The 26,210-nt window shown below is 35.5% G+C and overlaps 1 protein-coding gene across 1 annotated transcript in view; it reads left to right on the plus strand.

Moving 5' to 3' along the window:
* Positions 1-370: 370 nt before the first annotated feature.
* The window catches only part of LOC126974461 (lysosomal alpha-mannosidase-like), a 49,733-nt gene continuing 23,893 nt past the window's right edge, over positions 371-26,210 (plus strand). Inside the window, exons 1-4 of the mRNA XM_050821971.1 lie at positions 371-381; positions 18,351-18,536; positions 19,665-19,870; positions 20,691-20,827. Coding sequence (XP_050677928.1) covers positions 371-381; positions 18,351-18,536; positions 19,665-19,870; positions 20,691-20,827 — 540 coding nt within the window. The remainder of the gene's footprint in view (positions 382-18,350; positions 18,537-19,664; positions 19,871-20,690; positions 20,828-26,210) is intronic.

Genomic DNA, 26,210 nt, shown 5'->3' on the forward strand with positions numbered 1-26,210 from the left:
CTTTTAGCCACAAATTTGTGATTTTAGGGTTAAAATATTGAAACAAGAACGCTTGTATATTTGTAATCAGAAACATAATATTACGTATCGTCGTAGGGCGCTCAATAAAGAGTGAAAATGTCTATGTTGTTGGTAAACTTTATTAAAACTTTTCTCTTCGATCCTTAACTTTTCGATCTTCTTCTAAACTCAAAATTCCTTTCTTACAAAACTTTTCTTTCGGGACATATAAAAATTCCTATATTGTAGCGACTACGGCTTCATCATCTTCCAATCTCTGTCCTTTCAAATAGCCCTTCATAAATATAAAGAAAATAGATAGTGATCACTGGGCGTAAGAAAGACAGTATGTCGAATTGCAGTCATACCAATGGCGGATCTGTGAGCCGTTATTTATTTATAAATTTGTAGGGATCTCCAACAGTTGTACATATTAACTTACATCTAAAACATTTGTATGTCCTACCAATTATACGAGAACACATCATTCCATAAAAATAATAACAGTGACTCTAGTTTGCATTTAAGGTGACTAAAAACTACTAAGTATCTTATAAATATGGAACGAAACATCGATTAGTATTCTGGGACCTCACTGCGCGATAATTTTCCCATCCCTAAGAGTTCGTACTGATCACAAGGCCACTCGAAATTTGTATCTTCGGCCATTAAACGTACTGTGACCAATGATTTTACTACTTTATAACTTTTACTACATGAACTCGTGAATGAATCGTATTTTAGGCATAAATCATGGTGTACGGTAAAAATCATATCTGATGACTTATTCTGTATTTTTATATTCAAATACGTAGCAATTAGCAAATTATTTTTATTTCTTTTTCGCTTGCGATGATTGCATTTATTATCCTTCTTTGACGTGTAATCGTAATGTAGTGTGATATTGCAATGTTAAATTATTCAAATAAGCATTTATATGATGAATATGAATATTTGTTTCCGAGACATGGATGTTTATATGTATTTATGTATATTTAAGTAAGTAAGTATATTGTATTAAATATATCGTTGTCTTGCAACCCATAACACTGGCTTTGTACGCCTAATATGGGGCAAGATAATTTGTGTAAAAAGTGTGTCAAGAAAAAAAAAATCATGTGTGCGTTAGTGTATCATTTACAAACACCGAATGTTGTCTAGGTAACCTATCTATACTTTTAAATATCATTGGTCGTGACACGACGATCTGCTAAATCCTGTATAAATACCACTGGACAGGTTGTTCCATATGTTTGACAGCAAACTTCTTGTGCCTATTTGAAGTGCCACTCGCGAGCTGCAACTCTACATTAAGGTGGACCATTTGTACTTCAAGTAAATATTGATTAACTTGTTCCTTACCGGCTAGCGCAACTCGAAGTATGAAACGTGCAGTCATTGATAGATTAACAGATGACGGCTATAATCTTAAATATAATATAAAAAAAGAAGATAGTAAAAATCCAGTACGTTTTAAGAAACTGTTTGCTTTCAAACTTTGGCGGATTATACTTTGTCGCCAATCGCCATACTGTAATCACTACTATTTGAATAATAATACTTATGTCAAATCACTGCACGTTTCATATAAAACTAAAATTTAATTTCACTTAGGCAGTCCCGCCTCGTATTACTTAGTATTTACATCCTCTTTGGTTCCTTACTGAAATTCAACAACAACAAAAAAACTGCGACAAATTAGAAAAGTTATCCAATAAAAAAAACTACCCAATCAATATTCGGTAGGTATGTTTTGCGCGCGCAAATGAGACATCTCCTCTGCTCTCCGCTTGATCCATTTCCACCGAAGCTAAGCGGAGAGGAGAAGTAGGAATAACGACATCTGATTGGTTTTTAAAACCCATCTCCTCTCCTCTCCGCTTTGGTGGAAACCGGGCCTAAAGTGCTCGTGCAGTGTTTCTTTATAAGATTAAATTTATTATAGAATATTGTTTCTTGTATTGCACTTGACGTTCACAAGTACCGCTTCAACCACAGGGAGTGTTCCGAACACCTGTTGCACCTTCTTGCCGCCGCCGAATTCCACATTCCCACGAAACTCCCCAAACTAGCCACCCAACCTACCCAACTATCACCATCTGAATGTGTGGCGGTCCTCATAATGCGGTTTTCCAGGAGCTTTCTTCCACGTACTACAAAGCTGTGGAATGAGCTTCCTTGTGCGGTGTTTCCAGGACGACATGAGTACCTCCTGTGATTCCTCTGGTGTTGCAAGACAATGAGGACGGCGGTGATAATCTAACATCAGTAAGCCTGTTTTTTCTTTTCTTCCATACAAACGTTCTCGGCTGTATTCTCGTTGGTCTTTAACTCTACATCAATATTATTTTCTAATAAAATCAATATTATCATTATTTGTGTGTGATATCTTTGTTTTTGTGCTAGAGCACTTCAAAACATATTAAGAACAGCTTAATGACATAGGCTGCAAACAGAAGCTAGTAGTTAGTAGCTAGTACACGACAACAATAGGTAAGCGAATATATTAAAACACCGCCACGGAATATTTAAAGTAAGTTTTTGAAGATTTAATATTTTTATACGCTTTATATTAGCTTCACCTGTATGTTTGTATATATGTTTGTAACCGACTTCATTGGGACCAACCGATTTTGACCCAATTTAAACGGCTAGATTTCGTTCAAACTTTGTAGATTTATCGAGAACCGATGACATTACACTAATTTGATAAAATTTTTCAATTTGCAAAATATGATTATTTTTGTTAATTTATATAATTTTCATCTATAGTCGATAAGGCAGGAATTGATGTTAAAGTACTTAATAGTTTTAAAAAAACGCTTTTATAGAAAATTTATCTAAAAAATAAAAAATAAATAAATAAAATAAATATATAATTACACTATTTTCAATTTAAATTTATTTTCTATTTTTAGTTGGATTTTATATAAAGCGTACTTTTTAGTTTTTTTTAACTATTATTTATTTAGTCAGAGCATCAGTTGTACTTATTACATTATTTATGTCTCGCAAGCGAAATATTGAACCAGAATTCTTTGAACCTAAGTTATTATATTATATTATATTATGTATACTACTTAAAGTTGACTGAACAGACGCTGATCTGTCACTAGAAAAAAAAAATTAAATGGATATAGTTTGTTATCCATAATAGAAAGACATAATATGCCATCGTGGACTTTTTTGTAGACCTACATAAGATTATTATTATTATTATTATTATTATTAATAATAATGGATAAACCGGATAAAGCAGCGCGTGGCCCGTAGCAAATTCTTTGAAAGAGCCCTTAATCTATATTGCAAATAGTCAGTTACCGAGTCTGACGATTGCCTTGGTAGGAAAAGTTGTAAGGTTTGACGTTTTTATGATATTAAGTAAATTCAATATACCAAAATCTTAAAGAAATTCACTAAAAAAATTACGCTCAGTTAGAGATGAGTGGGTTACAATATGCGGGGCCCCGTTTTCGCGCGGGGCCCGTAGCAATTGCTACACTTGCTAAGCGTTAAATCCGGCACTGCTCAGACATGAGAAGAACGTGCGCAAGAAACTCAGCTGGCTTAATTTGTTTTTAATAAAATTTCTTTACAATCAAATTAATAATTTAAATAGCCTGGTTCATTGCCTTTATTTACAATCTGTGGTACTACTTACAAAGTCATTTATGTTATATTCCTTATTGGTAATGTTGTAAATAGGAAAATCAATAACCATTAAGGGCAATAATCTCATAAGTTGGCATACTCAAGTAAAGATAATGTAATTTATTGTTTAATGAGTGTGCTCCCATGTCAGTGAGCAGGACAACAGCGTTAGTAGATAGTATAAATTGTTTTGTAAACACGACGTCGTTGATAACGCGGTAATAAATAGTTCCTTCTGTGATAACATGAGCGACCGCTGTCCTCGTGTTATGAGGCTCAATGTTTCTATAATAATATGTCTTATAATTAAATTTTATTGGCGTTATTTTGCGAAAATCCATAATTATCAAAATGTTGTGATTTTAAAGTCAGAGGCGAGTCTATATGTCCTGTGGATATTTTTACAATATGATCCCAGAAAATGTACAAAACAAAATGTGTTACTAAATTTAAAAGAATTGTTTAAAATCTCTGTGTGGGAAAGGTTGCTATAGCATAAACGATTTTCTAAATGATACCACCGACTGGGAATGAAGCGAACACCTTCAGGCTCTTTAATTATAAATATTTATTGTACGATATTATTTTCATTTAAATCCGTATATTTATAAAAAAAGGCCGCTGAGTTTCTTGCGCCCGTTCTTCTCAGGTCTAAGGCAGTCTTATTTTGATTGGGTTGTAGTTTTTGACGTTCAATAATTAGTCATTTTTAGTAAAAATATTAGATTTTTAATTTGATACCTCGTGTAGAGCTGAGAAACGTATCCAAGATTATATTAAATACAGAACTTAGGAATTTAAAGCCAATAAAAATCACAACATTTGGATAATGTCTTTTAATTAAAACTGCTACTTCTGAACACAATTTATAATAACTATTTGTTACCCTCGACTTCGCCCGCATTTAGCAGTGTGCCACAATAACAATCATAATATATCTCTCATCCTTAAGGCAGCGTTCGAAAGAAATGTTTTTCTTCATCTCACTTTGTAAATCCGACTATCACGAAAAAGTATTTTCATTTTTCAGTTTAATACATTATAGCCTCACATAATCTCTACTTAGTATTATGAATATGAATGTAAGTTTGTTTGTAACGCTTTAACGCCGGAGCTACTGAACCGATTTTGATGAAAATTGGTACAGCGATAGAATAGAGCTTGGAAAAAATATTGTCCCGGAAAAATCCATGGTTCCCGTGGGATTTGTGAAAAATTTGAAATTTACGTCGATGAGCGATAACTATATTTATAGTAGGTTTAATTTGCCATACCAATCTTCCTCGAAATATTCATATAATATGTTGGGAACGGGAGCGAAAACGGGAACCGGAACTGGGACATGAGATAGATTTCAATTCCTAATTTGCTTATTATTTTTAAAAACTTTTTATCTACGCGGAGAGTCGCGGGCTTCAGCTAGTCTAATATATGACACACACATATAATATGGCTATCCATTGGCTACAGAATTTTCATAATTGATTCAGTAGAGTACAGAGATTGCCCCCTACAACTTCACAAACTTTACTTCTATGATGTTACTAGCCGATCCGGTAAACATTGATTGCCATATATGTTAAAATTAATTAAAAAATATTTTTAGAGCCACTTATCACTTAGTGTTAATAATAGTTTACAATCTATTCTCAAACCTACCGAATAGACAAATATTTCAGAAAATTTATTGAAGTAGGCGTTACTTTGCGGAAATCCATAATTATTTCCATTCCGCCAATATCAATATATAATATAATATTATTTTGGCGGAATTAACACTAAAAAAAAGTCAAATCATTTGGACAAATATTTCATAAAACTCGGCCAAGCTGTTTTGTAGGAGTTTGGTGAAAATAACTGTGACACGAGAATTTTATAAATGAGAAGATTAAATATAGTATAGAAAAAGAGAATGTCAAAGAATTATCCATAGAAAGTAATATAGGTATATTGTTGACGTTTGGTTCAATTCACAATTTTACTAATAAATTGCCAGGTTATTGACCTCGCGCTCCAGGCCCTTGTTACATCGGCCCACCCCACACCACCTCGCTTGCGAAACTATAAAATACAACGTGTGATTTATTGTTGTTACTTATTATTTTATGCAGGATTTTTAAAGTCTTTTGGATTATAATTGCTGACTTCATATTTAAGTACTCATATATACCTTTTAGTGTTGTGTTGTATAAGATCGGAAATATAAACATTTTATATTTTATATTATATTATACACGTCATATATAACATAACTTAATACAATCTTTATATATATATTTCTTGTGTGCGTGTGTATGTCACTCCTCTCCTCCTAAACGGCTGGACCGATTTTTATGAAACTTTCTGTGCGTCTTCAAGTGGATTCGAGAATGGTTTAGATTCACAATTGAACTACCTCCTAAACGGCTGGACCGATTTAGATGATTTTTTGTGTGTTCCGGTGAATTTGAGAGTGGTGTGTGTCTTCGGGTAGATTTGATAATGGTTTAGGTTCACAATTGATCTACCTCCTAAACGGCTGGACCGATTTAGATGATTTTTTTGTGTGTTCCAGTGAATTTGAGATTGATTTAGATTCTTAATTCCGTCCATATAATATAATTATCCTGTTCATGTGTACGTTAGTGAACTCCTCCTTACGGCAGGACCAATTTTTCAAATTTAACTCGTGTGTACAGGACAACGTCTGTTGGGTCCACTAGTTAACTTATAAATTATTTATATGAGTAGAACGAGTTTATTTTTTAGTTTATATTTTATTTTTCGTTTAGTTTATATTTGAAAGTGTTCAAACAGTCCGGGAAATATTTCCAAGCTTTGTGGGACTACATTTAGTCGATTCGCGATATTTTATTATCATATACCAATCGGTGCAACTATAAAAAATATAATATAAAAATATTTATGTATATTGCAAAACAATAGAGTAAAAAGGCGTAGAAGGCATAAGAATTTTTTTATTTACACAGCTGCAGCGGCTAGTTTGAAATTCTCGATCTTGTTTGATAATTGCTATTACAACGGCAATAGTTGTTCATATGATTGCTCTTATGTTCCAAACAAAGAGAATATAATCACTTTCCAAAAACAAACAGACAAAAGTCTAGAAGACTTTCAAGCTTAGAATAAACACTATATACATTAGATAATTTACGTTAAAATAAAAACAGGTCAGAATATTAGTTTAATATGCGGGATCTTATGAATCTTATGCGTTACCGCACTCCATCTGGTGCGTGGAATGGGAACCACTTCACGTCAGCTGTATTTTCAAAACAAAATCGCCAGTCTTCGATTGAAACTCCTGCCGACGCCAGTGCGCAGGATTAAATTGCCATTGGCAGAACCGCCTCAGTATAATTACGACGTAGTAATCTAAGTGTTGTGTTACGACTATTTTAGCACTACGAGCAGAGCAAGTAAGTCCCCAGTGGTATGGTCACGTTTTATAGGAATAAAGAGGAGACAGCCCCGCCTTCATATCTTTTTAAATTGTTATTCAAAATAAGTAGCAGAAAGGCAGTAGAATACGAGCCTCTGGCCATCTCAGAGCCGTCAGTCGCACATCTCTGGCTGTCTGCTACTTTCCGCATGGCGAAATATTTGCCCGTTTGTCTCACAAAAATCACATTGAGGTTAAAATAGATTTCATTGTTGCTACCCTAATAATGCACCTTCTAAATTTCGTAATATATTTTGTGTCAAGCAAGAACTGTCGAAAGTGTCTCGTGCCACTTATATTATTGATAAAGATACATCTTGAGTTAGTGATAACGTCAATGTGTCAACGTCATTTCGAAATTATAAATCTTTCTTTCATATTTAAACGAACTATTTTCGTACCTTTTTTTATGGAAAAGGAGGACAAACGAGCGTACGGGTCACCTGGTGTTAAGTAATCACCGCCGCCTACATTCTCTTGCAACACCAGAGGAATCACAGGAGCGTTGACGGCGCTTAAAGGTGTACGCGCTTCTTTTTCACGTACCCATGTCGTAGCGTCTTGAAAACACCGCACAAGGAAGCTCATTCCACAGCTTTGTAGTGCGAAAGCTCCTTGAAAACCGCACTGTGGAGGACTGCCACACATCCAGATGGTGGGGATGATATACTGATAACTCTCATTACATAAAAACCTAGCTATGAGAAAGAGACGGAATAGATGAAGACCATGAAACCGTTATGAAATAATTTAGTGTCCGTTGGTCTCCTGTCAAATTGGACTGCGTTTATTGTTCTGTGTGTTAACGGAAAAATTAGGCCAGGTCTACGTCTTACACTCGTCTTTTGTAATGACACTTTGTGTTAGTGTGTTCAAAATCAAGTTTAGTTGTAATCTAATTTTTTTTCAATGTTGTCACATCTGTGATAGTCTATCTAGAAGTATAAAAGATGTAAGCGGAAATGCATGAAATTGAAAAAAAGATCATCGTAAAAAGGAGATCGCTCAGAGTTTTAGGTTAAATCAAAAATCATGAGCGGCACTGCATTGTATTTGGGCAGAGTGTATCATAAGGCAAAACTTATCTAAACGCGAGTGTTTTTAAAGAAAAATCATTAAATATTTCGCAAATTATCTATATACATATATCTATATATATAAAAATGAATTGCTGTTCGTTAGTCTCGCTAAAACTCGAGAACGGTTGGACCGATTGCGCTAATTTTGGTCTTGAATTGTTTGTGGAAGTCCAGGGAAGGTTTAAAAGGTTTGAATAAACATGAAAATGCTAGGATTTAAATAAAAACAACATTTTTGATTTGTCTTTGACGTGTCCCCCGTCGTTCAGAAATCAAATTGAAAGAATAGTTGAAAATGAATAACTAATTAAAATATTTATATCTTTCTAACTTTCGCAGGAGGTAAAAAATAAATTTAATTTTAGATAACTATAGTTGGTAGATTAACTACAGTTGTTAACTATCTATCAGATTATTTTATATTTATTTTGATAAATCTTAAGTTTTATCGCAAATGAAATTTCAGAACGCAATTGACATTTGACAACAAGCTATATGGAGATTGATAAATCTTAAGTTTTGCCGGGTCAGCTAGTAAGTAATAAAGAGTTCGACATAAATTTCTTATCACACGAACAGGTCACTCATCGTGTGTCGACATAAAAATGTTGTAAAACCATAATGGACGAATGCCTGTCACATTCCGCGGGAGATTGCTAATTCTTTGCTCGGGAATGCTGCAATTACGTAAAAATTATAATTGGTATTTTATAGAAAAGTCATAAAAAGCGTTTATTTTATCAAAATTTATTCTTTTAGAATTCTTTTTGATGTCATTTCTAATATACTAGATACTTCGGCAACAAATGGCGGCAGCATTCTTTTTTTGCGCTCTTTTTATGAAATATACAATATTGAACTGTCATTGCTATTGCTATAAAATAATCATAATCTAGTCCCAGGCTGTCGGATCATTTAGATATTCAGTTGTGGAGTAGTAAGATTTACGACAGCCATTTTTTAATAAAACATTTAAATTTATTTATAGATAATGCATGAACAAGGGCTGGGACTTTATTATAAAAGTGTACCTATACGATTACCCTTAAATATATTATGATTTAAGCTTGCGTTTTAAATATCTATATATATAAAAGATAATGTATGTTTGTATGTTTCCTAATAACTCCCTAAACTATTCGACCCATCTCAATGAAATCTTTTGTAATAGATTCGTTGAAGCTAAAGGAAGGTTTACATGATATACAGGGTGGCCCACCCAAACCGGTCAGTATGGGGATTTCAGAATATATAAGAGATTGAAGAATATCTTCTAAGGAACCACGATATCGATTATAGAGAAAACAAAAACTGCATTCATAGATTTTCAAAAAAATATCATACAGACTCGGGAATCGAACCCGGTCATTTTGGAAAAAAAAGACATTTTTGTTTTATAGCCATATTGATAGTGTACGTTGTACGGAGTGATTGTTGCTATGAAACCTTTTGTCTAAAATTAAAAGAAATAGCTTTATTTGATATTGTTTGATGTAAGTTGTCGGTTTTACTTGTTAAAAAATGTAGGCAATAACCAATCGTCATGTTGTCTGGGTATACCAGTAAAAAGATTTTATTTTGCTGTTATTTGAAAATGGAATGTGAACTTCTAAGATTGCCGAATTTCAATTATAAAAAATGAACGCTTCATGTCTGCTTACCAGTAAAATATGTTTTTGCTGTTATTTGAAAATGGAACGTGAACTTCTGGATTACCAAATTTCAATCAAAGACAAAACGAAGAACGGGAAATTTAACTCTCATTTGTTATTTTACAGTATTTTTTCTTTGTACTGTGTTGTTTGTTTGTGTGTAATTTCTAAATATGCCATTGACAAACGGTGAGAATATAGATTTATTAGAAGCTTACTTTAAAAATGAGAGACATTGTATGATATATCCCTCACGGATTTTACCAACTCGCAAGATATTTCCGAAAATAGTTAACAATTTAAATAATTATGGAAGCTTCAAGAAACGAAAACAGAGAAGTCTACTAAGTATGACACTGACATGGAAATAAATGTTCAAACGTATTTCGAAGCTTCACCAGATGCCTCCACTCGTGATGCAGAGCGTGATATCCCTGGCGTTTCACGAACCAATATTCAACGAATTCTAAAAAAACACAATTTCAAGTGCTATCGAAGTGGACGTTTGGTTCAGGCCTTACATGCAGGTGATGACGGCAGACGACTTGAATTTTGTCATTGGTTAAAACAGCAGATAGATTTGGAAAGTAATTTTTTAAAGTACGTAATATTTTCTGATGAGACACAATTTTCCAATAACGGGATGTACAACCGCAAACATCATCACTATTGGTCTCGTCAAAACCCCTTAAGAGTGTATGAAGGACGACGTCAAGTTAGATTTTCATTTGACTGCTGGGTTGGACTTCTTCACAATAAAGTTATTTTCTTATAAATCTATGATGGACGTTTGGACTTCAGGACTTGGAGATTCAAGTACATCGAAATATTAGAAGATGTTTTAGATGTCACAAGAGAAATGTCGGTAGTAGAAAGAGAACCAGTGTATTTCCAACAGGATGGAGCACCGGCACACAATAGTCGGAACACCATAGATTTTTTAAATAATCATTTCCAACAAAAATGCGCGAGGTCACCCGATTTAACCCCACTAGATTATTTCTTGTTAAAGATGAAGTCTACAAAATTAGCTACGACACCACTGAAGATCTAAAAATAGCCATAGAGACTATTTTAAGTTTTTAACCCAAGTTCACAACTTCAAAGTACAAAACGCCATAACAAAATCGTTACCTAAACGAGTTGAATGTTGCAAAATAATTGCCATTTTGAACATTTTCTAAAATAATAAAACTTACATTTAAAAAAATATTCTTTTAATTTTAGACAAAAGGTTTCATAGCAACAATCACTCCTTACAACCTACACTATCAATATGGCTATAAAACAAAAATGTATTTTTTTTTTTTACAAAAAGACCGAGTTCGATTCCCGAGTCGTGTATGATAATATAAATGATAAATCTTGAATGCAGTTTTTGTTTTCTCTAAAATCGACATCGTGGTTCCTTAGAAGATATTCTTCTATCTCTTATATATTTTAAAATCCCCATACTGACCGGTTTGGGTGGGCCACCCTGTATAATTTATATGGCAAAAGTCAAAACAACGTTTGCCAGGTCAGTTCTTAAATTTATTTAATTATAAACGGTATCAAAGCATTAAGCAAGTACCAGTTCCCAAAAAAACTAAAGGTTAGGTGTCAGACGGTTTCTGAATTTGTCAATTCATGATGTTGGTAGATACCTGCTGACCAGACAAAAGTGTAAAATTTTTTAATACCGCGTCAGATGTCAGATGTGCGGTTGTACTAGCGCCATCTATAGATGTTATGCGAAACGATAACTAGGTATCAGAGCCAGTAATAAGAAAGATAATTACGTCACCAACGCTTCAAATTAGGATAACATGGGTTAGGATAAACTTTTCCGTTATAAATTTGGATATTATATATAAAATTCTCGTGTCACAATGTTAGTTACCTTAGCCCTCCGAAACGGCTTTACTGATTTTTACCAAATATTATATGCATATTCAGTAGGTCTGAGAATCGACTACAATCTATTTTTCATCCCCCTAAATGTTAAGGGTACATGTCCACCTCAAATTTTTTTGTATTTATTTAGACGTGATTTTTTGTTTTTATTTTTTTATGATACAGCATTAAAAAATACATATAACTCAAAATTTTCAACCCTCTACGATCAACCCTATTTTCGTAACGCGATTTTTATATTATTCTGTTCCATCCACAAATCCGCTACAGGGTTGCAAGATGGCAATGGATCAATACTTATAATAATTGTAGTACGATAAATTTGGTAGGTCTGAGAATCGGTTGCATCTACTTTTTACACCCCAAAATTTTTTTTATTACTTTATATAGCAATACAACGTTTGCTGGGTCAGCTACTTAATAATATAAACCTTTTTAAATCTGATGTTCATGATAATTTTAATAATTAATAACAACTTAAGCTAAACGTTACTAACGGTGCGTGTACAGAAAGTACTTACAACTCATAAATACAACAGAGGTATAGAAAATTGTTTGAGACCGGTTTTAGATGTAAAAAATCAGCAAGACCTACTTGGATCTATGTGTTCCTAGTACATGTCCCGGTAAACCTGAATGTAGGCAGACCCGAACAAAAACTAGTCTTGTACTCCTACAATTTATATGACCCTAGTACATCCTGCTGCGACGCTTCTGTAATGGGTGGCATTTTAGGATTCCTTCGTACTATAAATCTTATATATAAAATTCTCGTGTCACAATGTTAGTTACCTTACTCCTCCGAAACGGCTTTACTGATTTTTACCAAATTTTGTATGCATATTCAGTAGTTCTGAGAATCGAATACTATCTATTTTTCATCCCCCTAAATGTTAAAGTAGTTCACCCCAAATATTTTTTTTAGTTTCTTGACAATTTTATTATTTTTAATTTTATCATGATACAGCATTGAAAAATACATACAAAATTTAAATTTTCGCCCTTCTACGATCTACAACTATTTTTTTATCACGATTTTTATATTATTCTGTTCCATCCAACAAACCGATATAAGGTTGCAAGATGGCAATCGAATACAATACTTGTAGTACGATATATTTATTTGGTAGGTGTGAGAATCGGTTGCATCAAAATTTTTATAATTGATTTTTTTAATATGTTATATGCCAATACGACGTTTGCTGGCTCAGCTAGTATTATATATATTAATACTTTATACTAAACATATAACCATTGTTTATAAAAAGGCATTTATTTTCTCAAAATTGATTCCTTTAGAATTCTTTTTGATGTCATTTCTAATATACTCGACACTACTAACCGCTTCGGAAACAAATGGCGCACTCAGAGAGAAGAAGCGGCGCAAGAAACTCTCCCAGCATTATTTTTTTTGCGATCTTTTTAATGAAATATACGATATTGTACTGTCGTTGCTATTGTTTTAAAATATAATCATAATCTAGTCACAGTCTCTCGGATCACACAGATTTACGACGGAGCCATTTTTTAATAAAACATTTAAATTTATTTAAAGATTATACCTGAACAGTGGCTGGGACTTTATTATAAAAGTATATACATTTACCCTTAAAGCTAATATGTATCTTATGAAGCCTACTAGACATAGTTACAAGCAATCCCTTATTTCAAGTGTTATAATAATGAAAATCACCATTAAGAGTAAAAAGGTGAAGATTTTTGTAAAGGTATATGAAATGTTCATAAATGTAATGTCAATGAACTGTCATGTCTAGAGGTATCTCTAGAGACCAATTGCCGGTGTTGATTTAAATATAGGTAATGCTTGCATTAATTCAAATTAATATTATATGCAAAATAAGATTTTAAAATCACTTCAAATTAAAGGGATTCAATTCTTGAATCATTAATCAAGTCTTCAGTTGTGAAGGTCGCGGGATGGGAGAAAATGAACCTTTTTCAAATTGAAATACTATTATTCAAAATAGGGTTTTTTTTTTTATTTTATTGAACGTCAAGAAGTATCACTCACTCGTAAAAATATATGCCTAAGACCTGACAGAATGGACGCAGAAAACTTAGCGGGCGGAATTCTTTTGAATTTCATGTAAAAGATTATGCATCGCCTAACAAAATCAAATCAATCAAATCAAAATCACTTTATTCATCCAGGTCACAGAAATTACATTTATAACTGCTACTTCGTAAAGGGTTGAGCTAATGAGAAGAAGTAGCGAGAAACTCATTACCACTCTTTTAAATCAAGATTTACATTTTCATCGTTTCGTAAATAATTTAAATTACAATATAATATGTAAAGTGATGCAACAAACATAATCAAACGTCTAATAGTCAATGCCTTACATGAGTAAGTCAAAAAATGAAATGTTAATTATTAGAAAACAAAGACTTAATAGCTCATTTCACCGAGTAGTAGGCATAACAAGGTTATGTTTGTTGCTCGTGTTAACACTAACATTATCACACTTTCGAGAATATTCGCTGAAGTGCCTATGAAAATACATAACTGTTCAATATTTCTACCGTGCTGTGCTTTGTAATGTGACTTAGTAATGAATTTACTCATTTTGTGTAACAGATGTCGCTGCTACTGATTGTTCTGTGTGCCGTTGCTGCTAGTGCGGTGCCGCTGGCTGACGAGGTGACACCCCTAGACACCTCCGAACGCTGTGGATACCAGGTGATATTTATGAAATAAGTGGGCAAACGAGGATGTGCATTATCCCGATACTAAATTCTCAGCCCCGCCTTCTAACATTCAATAAAGAGGAGGACAAACGAGCGAAAAAAAGCCCGCTGAGTTTGTTGCGCCAAACAGAAACAAAAATAAACTTGTTATGCCTACTACTCGTTTAAGTCGAGTTAGTAAGTCTTTTATTGGGCGATGTATATGCTTCTACAATATTATCCAAGAAAATGTACAAAAAAAATGTGTTACGAAATTTAAAAGAATTGTTAGAAAACGTTTGTGTGGGAAAGGTTACTATAGCATAAACGATTTTCTTGATGATACCACATACTGGAAATGGAGCGAACACCTTCAGGCTCTTTAATTATAAATGTTTATTGTACGATATCACATTGTAATCCATATTATATATTAAAAAAAAAAAGCCCGCTGAGTTTCTTGCGTCCATTCTTCTCAGGTCTGAGGCAGTCTATTTTGAATGGGTGGTTGTTTTTTACATTCAATTAGTGATTTTTAATCCTATTTTGAATAAAAATATTTGAATTTAAATTTTCCTGCAACACCAGAGGAATTGACGAGAATCTATTGAAAAATTAAAAATTATTATAAATTATTTCATTTAAAGTTTGTGTATATTTGCTGCATAATCTTTTATTTTAACTTCGAGGAAGGTGAACCGTTCAAATAATTTATTTACATCAACTTGTAGAATACTGAAAGTTGAAACTGTGGATGTTGATTTTATTCTATTACTAGCTGATGCACGCGACATCGTCCGCGTAGATAAAGAGTTCTCAAAAATAATAAGCAAGTTTTGAATAAAAAATTATCTCGTGTCCTATTCCAGTTCCGGTTCCCGTTTTCACTCCCGTTTCCAACATATTATATGAATCTTATTTCGAAGATGATTGCTATGGCAAAGTAAACTATTTTGGATTTCGGTTTATCACTAATCTCACGGGAACGAAGGTTTTTTCTGGTATATAATGTAGTATATGTCCTTTCCCAAGCTCTAGTCTATCGCTGTACCAAATTTCATCAAAATCCGTTCAGTAGCTCCGGCTTAAAAGCGTAGCAAACAAACATACATTCACATTTATAATATTTGTAGGAATTTCATCCTACTGTGGCTTCTGTGAAAGGTATATTAATGAAGTTGACATTCTTAATTGTCATTTATGACATGAACGATAGATCACCAGCGCTCTGTGGAGTGATAACCTCTTGTGACTGATATCAAATATTCTAATATTTAAACAACTAATGACCGTTATATTGTTTTAATTGCAGAGTTGTACCAAAACCGACCCATCGGTTCTGAACGTGCACATCGTAGCACATACCCACGACGACGTGGGCTGGCTGAAGACTGTCGACCAGTATTACTTTGGCAGTGAGTAGTTTCTAGTACAGTAAGTGTGAGGAAACGTATAAACAAACGAACAAACGTACAAAAGTACAAACTTGAAATACGACACTACATACTTTTGGCAGTTTTTCACTGAACACTTTATCATTGCGTGGCGTTGTATTCGAAGCGCGGTCGAAACACAACTGAACGAACACTCTGCCTAATAGACACGTAGGCAGAGTTTTGCTTCAAACAATTGTTGAGCTTGATTGTGACTCTTATTGTTTATTGTATGTAAATGATTAGACATTATTAATCAATTCAATTAAATTGTCTTTTTAAAAACTTCCCTCGGAATGCTCCGAATAAATATACCTTCATAATAAAACAATACTTCATCATCATCATCAGCCGGAAGACGTCGACTGCTGGACAAAGGCCTCCCTCAAGTATCTCCACGACGATCGGTCTCGCGCTGCCCTCATCCAACGTATTCCGGCATTCTTGACCAGATCGTCATCAAAGTTGTTGACAACAACAAAGTCATCGACAAAGACCAAATGATTGCGAAAACTGAAGTGGGCAAGGCATATAGTTCGACGGATAGATGGCCGTTGGGACAGTGAAGTTCTCGAATGGCGACCAAGTACCGGAAGACGCAGTGGTGGTAGGCCCCCCACACAATATATAACAATACTAACCTACATTAAATAAAAAAATAAAACATTTAACATACCATACATAATAGAAATATTCAATTCAATTCATCAAATCTTTATTCACTGTAAAACTTTATAAGTTATTTAGTGCAAGTCAGGATGAAGATGATCATTAAGAAGAGAATATAATAAAACATCAATAAAGAAGACAGAATAACTCTTACCTAAAAAATAAATTGAATTAAAATCCCCACTAAATCATTCTAATACCCTGAGCAGGAAGCACAAAATCATGCTCAATCATCTACTTCCGGTATGTTGAATACGTGGTATTGAGTGGCCCAGACTGTTAAAAGGGACAAGGAATACTTTATTATTACATAAATATATATTTACAACAATGTAAACTTAAAAAGTTCTATTAAAAATTGCTCGGTCCATCAGGTCATTTAAAATACAGAGATGCCATTCTTAAAGTGATAGGTTAGCATTCACTAGCATTCACGTAATGTGAATAATTGGTTAAACAGATACTCACACACACACACAAATTGGTGGCCTACAGGACAAGTTATGCCTAGTGTTTTTATATAGGTATTGTAAATAAATATATAGGCATAAAGTTTCTAAATATTATTTGAAGATGAAAGCTGATGATAGACCCGATGTAAAAGTCCACGGTAAGCGATTGTATAAGTGTCTCGATTAACGGCGGAGTAGTGTTTTATTTTTTTATGACAGTAAGGAACGAGACGAGCACGACGTTCAGCTGTTCGTATTATTGATAGGCCCTGCCTATTACAATTCATTGCCGCTCAGGATTCTTGAAAAACCCAAAAATTCTGAGCGGCACTACAACTGCGCTCGTCACCTTAAGACATAAGATGTCAAGTCTCACTTGCCCAGTAATTTCACTACGGCGCCCTTCAGACCGCTCGAATAATGCTTACGCATTAATGCTTTACGGAAGAAATAAGCGCCGTTGTGGCGCATAATCTAGCCGGCAACCTGTGCAAAAGAAGCCTCCCACTGGTATTGCCTGAAGGGTACATTTCAGGCTACGATGGCATAATATTAAATCACGTATTCGAGTCGTCTTCAAATATAAGTCGCGTTAGTTTTCCATTTCAAATATCTAAAATATTATTTTGCTTTAAACCAGTCAATCGTTGTTCCAGGTCGCAATAACATTCAGAAAGCTGGTGTACAGTACATCTTGGATTCCGTCGTTAAGGAGCTGTGGGAAGATCCGAAGCGAAAGTACGTACTACCATTTTTGCTACTACTAAGGAATGACTCTATCACCTCCATGTCTTTCTATTCCATAAAATACTTTCTAATAATCCCAAGACGCTCCATCATCATTGTAACCAGTACTACTGAAAACAGGTTCTTCTATTCTTGTTTGCAGCAGCACTGTTTGTTCGTCATCTTTACCATCGAGAGATGTCTATGTCCTCTTTTTTAACCGATTTCAAAAAGGAGGAAGTTATCAATTCAATCGGTATTTTTTTATGTGTGTACACCGATTACTCTGAGAATTTTGATCCGATTTACGTAATTCTTTTATTCTTTTGTTGATGCGAAATAGATGTCATTTGGTCCCATAAAAAATTTACACAGTTTGGCCCAGTAGTTTTTATTTTATGAACATTTATATGAAAATTTTCATCTACCTGGATGACATAATTTTTTTTTAGAGTTTTAATTCAGGTTGAATATTATTAAATGACACTAAAACGTAAACATTAAAAAAAAACTACGTTAAAAAAAACCGACTTCAAAAACTGAAAAGTATCAAATACCTAAAAAAAATATTTTAATACACGTCTTATGCAAACCTTTACCTTTAATATTAATAAAATACTATTATTTGTTAATTTTTTTAAATTTAATTAACATTGTTCTAGATTCATCTATGTGGAGACTGCGTTCTTCTGGAAGTGGTGGGTCCGGCAGGGAGACGACGTGCGCCACAAGGTGCACACCCTGGTGCGGCAGGGGCGCCTGCAGTTCGTGGGCGGCGCGTGGAGCATGAATGACGAGGCGGCCGCGCACTACCAGAGCATCCTCGACCAGTTCACCTGGGGCCTGAGGTACGTATCCCTACTGATGTAGTATAGCACACCCTGGTTGTACGGGAAACCGGCTTCTAGCAAAATTAGCTGGTGGTATCGACTTTGTCTTCATTCTATAAAATAGTTGATGTAATATATTATGAATGAATGAAAACATGGTACATAACAAAAACAAACCGCAGATCAAACAAAAAAAAAAGAAATTATAATAATAAAACTTTATATATAATTTTTGTAATTTTACTAACAATCTTAACAAAAGCAATAAAGCTTTCTACAAAGTGAATCACCTCTTATCGCTCAAAAAATTTAATTTCAATAAAGTTAAAGGTAACCTTCTGAATAGGCTTTCTTCTTATCTTATGCCGAGTTCAAACGGTAGTTCTTAATGTATTTTTATGTTGTGTTTGTATTATTGTGTCTGTCATTCCACAGGGATCAATATTTGAGTCAGTACTTTATATGCTATTTTTAAATGACCTCCATAAACATTTCAATTATTGTGACATATGGCGATGATTTATTTAACAGGTAAAGAAGAGTGCAGATTGAATTTGTTATAGGAAGATCTCAATGCTACGTGTATATACTACAGTCTCACTAAATTATGTTATGCTTCTGATAAGATAAAAAAGTTCTCTATAAAATGAGAAACTAATTAAATCAATTACTATACCTATGCTAATGAACCTATTACTGAGTCACTGTTTCTCGTCAATAAAAAGTTTGCATCGATTCTTAATTCATTTTCAACCCTATATTCAGAATTAGTTTCCAGAGATACGCAAAAGTTGTTTGATGCCTAATGCTAGATGAGTGTTGTACTATCCCGATCATTAGTCAGGTGACATAACGTTAAAATTAATTTTATTATTTATTATTATTATACTTTACTCATTAAAAGTACTTAGAACTAGCAAGCTCCAAGTACTTAATTCATCTATCTTATTTGTATATTTTTTAATTAAATCGAAAATCTTGGCCACGAATAAGTGCAAATTAATGACCTTCAAATTTCAAATGGCCATCTAAATCGGATGGCGTGAAGTTATTGAAATGCACATTTAAGATTCTGTTACACAGATACATAGAAACATACAGGCGAAGCTAACAGTAAACAAGATGCAATGTGCCGTATTGTTGAAGGAAACTGAACGACACATTCGGCGTGTGCGGCGTGCCCCGCGTGGGTTGGCAGATCGACCCGTTCGGACACTCGCGGGAGTTCGCGTCGCTGCTGGCTGCCATGGGCTACGACGGACTGTTCTTGGGCCGCATTGACTATCAAGACAAGGCGCTGCGGCTGAAGCACAGCACCATGGAGATGGTGTGGCGGGGGGATGACGACTTGGGTAAGTCACGCACGTAAATGACATGGCTCGTTTACAAAACAATTACTTTAGAAGGCGTATTTAGCGAAACAATAGAACTTAGGTTTCATCATCAGCCGGAAGACGTCCACTGCTGTACAAAGGCCTCCCCCAAAGATCGCCTCTACAATCGTTCCTGCACTGCTCTCATCTAATTTACTCCAGCAATCGCCTGTCTAACTTGTGGGTCCACCAAAACTTCGTCTTCCGCTATGTGGTCGCCATGATGAACTTAGGTTTGGCAGGGTTTCATTTTTGTTTAGACTTGATCAAAATATTATGTCGTCTTACAACTAAGTTACACTGTTATTGATCTACTTGCTATTACAAAGCTTCATAATGATTTTCATTACTATAACACTAGAAATAAGGGATTGCTTGTAAGTAATTCTAGTAGGCTTCATAAGATACATAATAGCTTTAAGGGTAAATGTATACACTTTTATAATAAAGTACCAGCCACTGTTCATGCATTATCTATAAATAAATTTAAATGATTTATTAAAATATGTCTCTGTCGTAAATCCTATTACTCCACAACTCGGGACAGCCTGGGACTACATTATGATTATTTTATAGCGATAGTGATTGACAGTTTATTGTATATTTGATTATAAAGAGCAAAAAAGCAATACTGGGAGAGTTTCTTGCGCCGCTTCTTCAGAGCGCCATGTATTTCCGAAGCGGTAGTAGTATCTAGTATATTAGAAATGACATCAAAAAGAATTCTAAAGGAATCAATTTTGCATTTAATAAATGCATTTTATGCCATTTAATGGTAAGTGGTGGTCGACTGTCACAGGCAAGTCGTCGGACTTGTTTACGGGCGTACTCTACAACACGTACTCGCCGCCGCCCGGCTTCTGTTTCGACGTGCTCTGTGACGACGAGCCCATCGTCGACGACGAACACTCGCCGATGTACAACGTCGAGCAGAAGGTGAGGGCTGCTCGTGTCACATATGACAACTTGTACTCTACTTTGTTCACTACTCTGTTGCATAATATTATTGTATATTCGTTCAAATGTTGTGAGCCTTCATGAGTGTAAATCCGCTAAGATTCGTCTTACCGTTCCCAATATTCAATCTATCTCCGGTCGTGACCTACTTGATATAAAAATTGTAACTATCGTTCATTTTTTGTCTCAATAAACTTATCGACGCGGACGGTAAATCACCTTATCCGTGGACGCTGTCTGTCAATGGGAGGACGTATAGCTTACCAGTGCAAGTCAATATTTTTGAGGATACCTCGTGTAGAGGCGAAACACGTGTCGAATTGATTGTAGACGAACCTTAGCGAAACTTACAGTCAAGAAAGCTAACGACATTTGAATATTTATGAGTTTCCGCAAAATAATGCCTAACTCATTAAATAATCGTATGTTCGGCCAATTCTCGACTGTTTCTAATCGCGACAGTTTCTAGTTGCAATTCCAATTTGAATTATTTGTAAGCTTTGCAGCCAGCAGTATATAACATGGAAACTTTTAAACAATTTGTCATCTTTTTGTTTTTTGTTTGTCAAATGATAGCCCTCACTTCTGGGATTAATTACACAAATAAAACTAAACACAAAATTTTATTAACGATGCGGGACTCGAACCCACGACCTCTGGCGTTCCATGCCAGTGCTGTTTTCAAGAAGTTAGTCTTTTTGTTAGAATTTGATCTCCTTGCTTCTCCTGTGTCCGCGTTAAATTTGTATTCGTATATTTATTAGCAAGGGATCACCTTTGAGCATATTGTTTTGCAACACCAGTGGATGGTTGTGCGCGCTTTTTGAAGGTATCCATGTCGAATCGTCCAGGAAAGGAAGGAAGTTCATTCCACAGCTTGGTTGTACGTGGGAGAAAGTTACAAACAGTAAGTTAGTTAGTTTGACTGGGCTGATTGCACACTTAGCCTCTTGATTGGGCCATTGTGAGCGTCAGTTAATCTTCTTACTCCAACCAGCCCAGACTGTCCCAGAAAGATACCAGCCTTTTCAGACTGCTGCAGGCATCCAGGAGCGATACTGGAAATTGGAGAATTTGTGCGCGTTGTTCGGCCACGCTCCTACACTCTGTAAGCACATGCAATGGCGTTTCTTTTGCTTCCATGCATCCCCTGCATAAAGGACTGCTCGTAACACCTTGGTAAAAAGATGGTTCGTAAGGGACATTGGCCAGTTATAACACCTATAATTTTCCGTGGGTAGTCTGGTCAAGTTGCGAGCAAAGCAAAGCGATGATATGATATCCAAAGTAGTTGCGTGTGGTGCGATGGTTCTTTACGAAGCGCCGAGGAATCGAGCCGTGTACTGGACGTCCCACAGTTGTTACCTCCATCACTATGAATGTGCTAGGCCAATGTATTAGGTGAATTTTCCATTGTTCTTTAATGGCCGTTTTCATAACGTATCTCTAGTGATAGGTACATTGCTATCACCGTTTATTGAGAAGATCTTATCTATCCATAGTTATGTCCAATATAGTTACAGTCCAATGCTTTATTTCATTGAAATTTAAGTAAGCATAAAATGATAGATTTCTTTACCTCTAGTAAGTTAAAGTAAGGATAGATATGTTATTGAAAACCGCCGTAAGCGTTCTTCTTTACGATAACTGCTTCCTCACTTTTCTAGGTGCAATCATTTTTCGCGATATCAAGGAATATATCTAAGAGCTACAAATCTAACAACATACTGGTGACAATGGGTGAAGATTTCCACTATCAGGACGCGGCCATGTGGTTCCGGAACTTAGACAAAGTCATCGAGTTAGTCATAACGCATGCATGCATATGAACTCTACGGTTGCATGAATGCAAAGGGCCACTTTCTGCAATGTTATCTCATTTATTTTAATTGGTTCACAAAAACAGAATTACAAGTAATAGGATGCTACTTTATTGGGGTCTGTTCACAAGATAAATAGCAGAATAAAAACTAATGTAACGGATGTTTTCATAAAAAAGTGAATAAATTATATGAATATAAATAAACTAACTAGTTATTAATGCAACTGCTGTGTAATAAGGGGTATTAAAACACGCATGTGGGTTTACATTAGTGAGTAATAGTATCACATGAGTGTTTTAATACCTAATTATCAACAGTTGCATACAAGACTTTATCTACACCCATAATATGAATCCTCTAAAAGATTCTGAAACAGTTAGCTTATTGCTAACATTAAAACAGCCAGGCCTAGTAGTAACCTAATATTATCCACTATTGATTATATACAAATAAACTAAGTATTAATGAAAGAATTAATTATTTTTCAGCGTTTAAATTATCTGGCGGTGTGCTTTGAATCGCTCATTTTTTATAAAAAAAAAAAAAACAATAAACATATCGAACAATAATGGCGGGGATTCGAATAACTACTTTTTTTTCGCCGCGTGACGTTCTGGTAGTGTAAACGCGCATAAAAGAAAATGTTCTTTTTTTGAAATTCATAAGAGATACCACGAATTGAGCAATAAGATTGTAGCTGTCTGTTGAAACTTTTTGCGCATGAAGGGATCGAAAAAAAACAAAGGAGTGTTGTTATGAAATTCAGTACAACATTACATCATCCGGGATGATGTAAAGGTTATTAGGACATCGGGTGTTTTAATGTTGGCAACAAGCTAAGTGTTTTAGAATCTTTAAAAGAGGATTTAAAACATGGGTGTAGTTAAATAGTCTAATTATTTAAAGCAGATTGCGATTTATAAACACAGGAATTGTGGATGTTCAGATACTCCACGACCATCTTGTAGAAGGTGTGGTGGATAAGTTTGTGAAAGAATATATTATTAATACAAAAGATAATGGAAAAAAGGTTGTTCATGTAGAAAAGACCGGTTGTAAACTGTGAATGAATGTCAGACAAGAAAGGCAGTTAAAAAGTATTATGAATAAACTTGATAGCTGACGTAATTTGTGACGTCTCTTAGGCTAAGATCTAGAGCGTATTCAGATTTGGCTCAGACATTACTTACGTAAGCTAACTTAAGCTGAGTTCAAACTAAACACAAAGTTTGATTTAAAGGCATAAGGATATACTTCAAAGGTAGTTTGGTGAGAGTTTGGTTAGGTTCTGATTATGGGATGCATGACAAAGTAGCGGAACTGTTCAACTCTTAGAAGATTTTGATAACAATGTCAGAGAAGTACTTGAAGCGTACACGCATAGTCGGTGGCACTCTTCGACCCATTCAACTTCGACCATTCGACATAGTCCCAACCCACCCCCAAGGGTGTCGCAAGATGGGACCAAGGGCATTTACCAATGGGAGGCTCATTTGCACAGGATGCCGGCTAGTTTATGGGTACCACAACGGTGCCTTTTTCTGCCGTGATGTGTAAGCATTATTGTGTCGGTCTGGAGGGCGCGGTAACTAGTGAAATTACTGGGCAAATGAGAATTAACATCGTATGTCTCAAGGAGACGGGCGCAATTTTAATGCCTCTCAGAATTTTTGGGCGCTTTCAAGAATCCTGAACGGCACTGCTTATAATGGGCAGGAGGTATCTATTACCATCAACTGAATGTCCTGCACGTCTCGGCCCTTATTTTCATAAATAAACTCATAACCAGGTGGCAGCGTTTCACGCGAAAGCCCGGCAGATGTCGCTGCCCTACGCCACGAGCAACATCTTGGTGACAATGGGAGACGACTTCCAGTACCAGGATGCTGCCATGTGGTTCCACAACCTGGACAAGTTAATTGAGTGAGTTCTGTGCATCACTTGTTTATGTGGCTTATACTCCGAACGGGACCACCGCAAATGGAAAAGAATGGCATCCTTAAAGGAGCACTTTGTTATCTGTCCGTCTGTTAAGACCCCTTACCGTTACATCTGGCCCATACTTCTATACGGATGTGAGGCGCGTACTCTTAAACAAGACCCCAGGAAACGTATAGAAGCTTTTGAAATGTGGGCATATAGACGTATGTTGGCCATAAGTTGGACCCACAAGGTCACAAATGTGGAAGTTCTGCGCCGCGTCAATCAAAAACGCGAACTCATTCAAACTATCAAGATGAGGAAAGTCGCATATTTGGGGCACGTTCTTAGGCACGAGTGGTACGAACTCCTACATCTCATGATGATGGGAAAAGCTGCCGGAAGAAGAGGTCCTACGCCGCTTCGCAGAAAAAAGTCTTGGCTCCGCAACATCCGAGAGTGGACAGGAATCGCGAATGCGGTAGAACTGATTCACCTCGCGAAGAACAAAAAGTTAAAATTACAAAGCTTACAAATTTTGTACGGAATCCTCGCTGGGTAAATCCCAAATCGTGCCTGTCCAGATTTTACTAGAGTCCAGTGAGAGACCCTGTCTGTGTACTTGATCCTCGAACATTAGCTGCCAGTGGGAGGCACACCAGCTAGCTACGCCGGCTGGATTGTCTATCTTCATGGTTCTCTTTGAGGGTGTTGTTATACCGTACATACAAACAAACGCTTGGTTGTACATACAAACAGGTCATGGACGTGCATTATTGTGCTTCTTTTGTAAGGGCCGTGGTCTATCTATCTTATGATAGGGATCAAAATATAAGCTCGGTGGTTCTTAGTGCTAAAGTCTGGCCCCCTGAAGTAACTGTTCGCGATAAACTCAAAAACTACTGCACCGATTTTCATTCTGTTTTCACCAATGGATAGCGTGGTCTTCGAGGAGGGTTTTAGTATATTATTTGTTAAGTTTTGTATACAAGAACGATATATGTTGGAGTATGTATCGAATCTTTCTGTACGATTTTTGATGATGATGTAAACATGCGCCTTTGGTCGGTCGCTCGGTCAGCGTTGCACTCAACACACTAATTTATAGCCATAGCACGTCAGCGGACCGACGAGCTCGATCGAAGATTCTCGTCAGCGCGACGTAGCTCTATGCGCGTAGCAATTCATCAGCGCTGGACTGAACGCTCTCATATGTTTTCATAGTTATAGCTACACTCCACCGAGGTGAGCGCTGACGGTTGGTCGAGCACTAAGGTTTTTTAGTCGGTACGGGTGTAGAAATAACATCGAGTCCGACATACTCAGGTTAGACCGTGATGATACGAAAGAGTATTTTTGTCCATTCCTCTGGAAAAAAACACACACTTACATACACTTGCAAGAGTAATAAGAACACTTTTTTTAAATATTACTTTTTATAAAAAAAAATAACAAAAAAACAACCGACTTCAAAAACATTATTCGAAAACAATAGATATAATATGCACTAAAAAGTATAAAAATAATTGCGTATTTTATACAATCTAATTCTAGATACGATTATTTTTATTTTTGGAATCGGTGTCCTTCCGCCGCGACCCGCTCTCGCCTCTCGCCTC

Source organism: Leptidea sinapis, chromosome 2 (genome assembly GCF_905404315.1).
Source record: "Leptidea sinapis chromosome 2, ilLepSina1.1, whole genome shotgun sequence".
Taxonomy (NCBI): Eukaryota; Metazoa; Arthropoda; class Insecta; order Lepidoptera; family Pieridae; genus Leptidea; species Leptidea sinapis.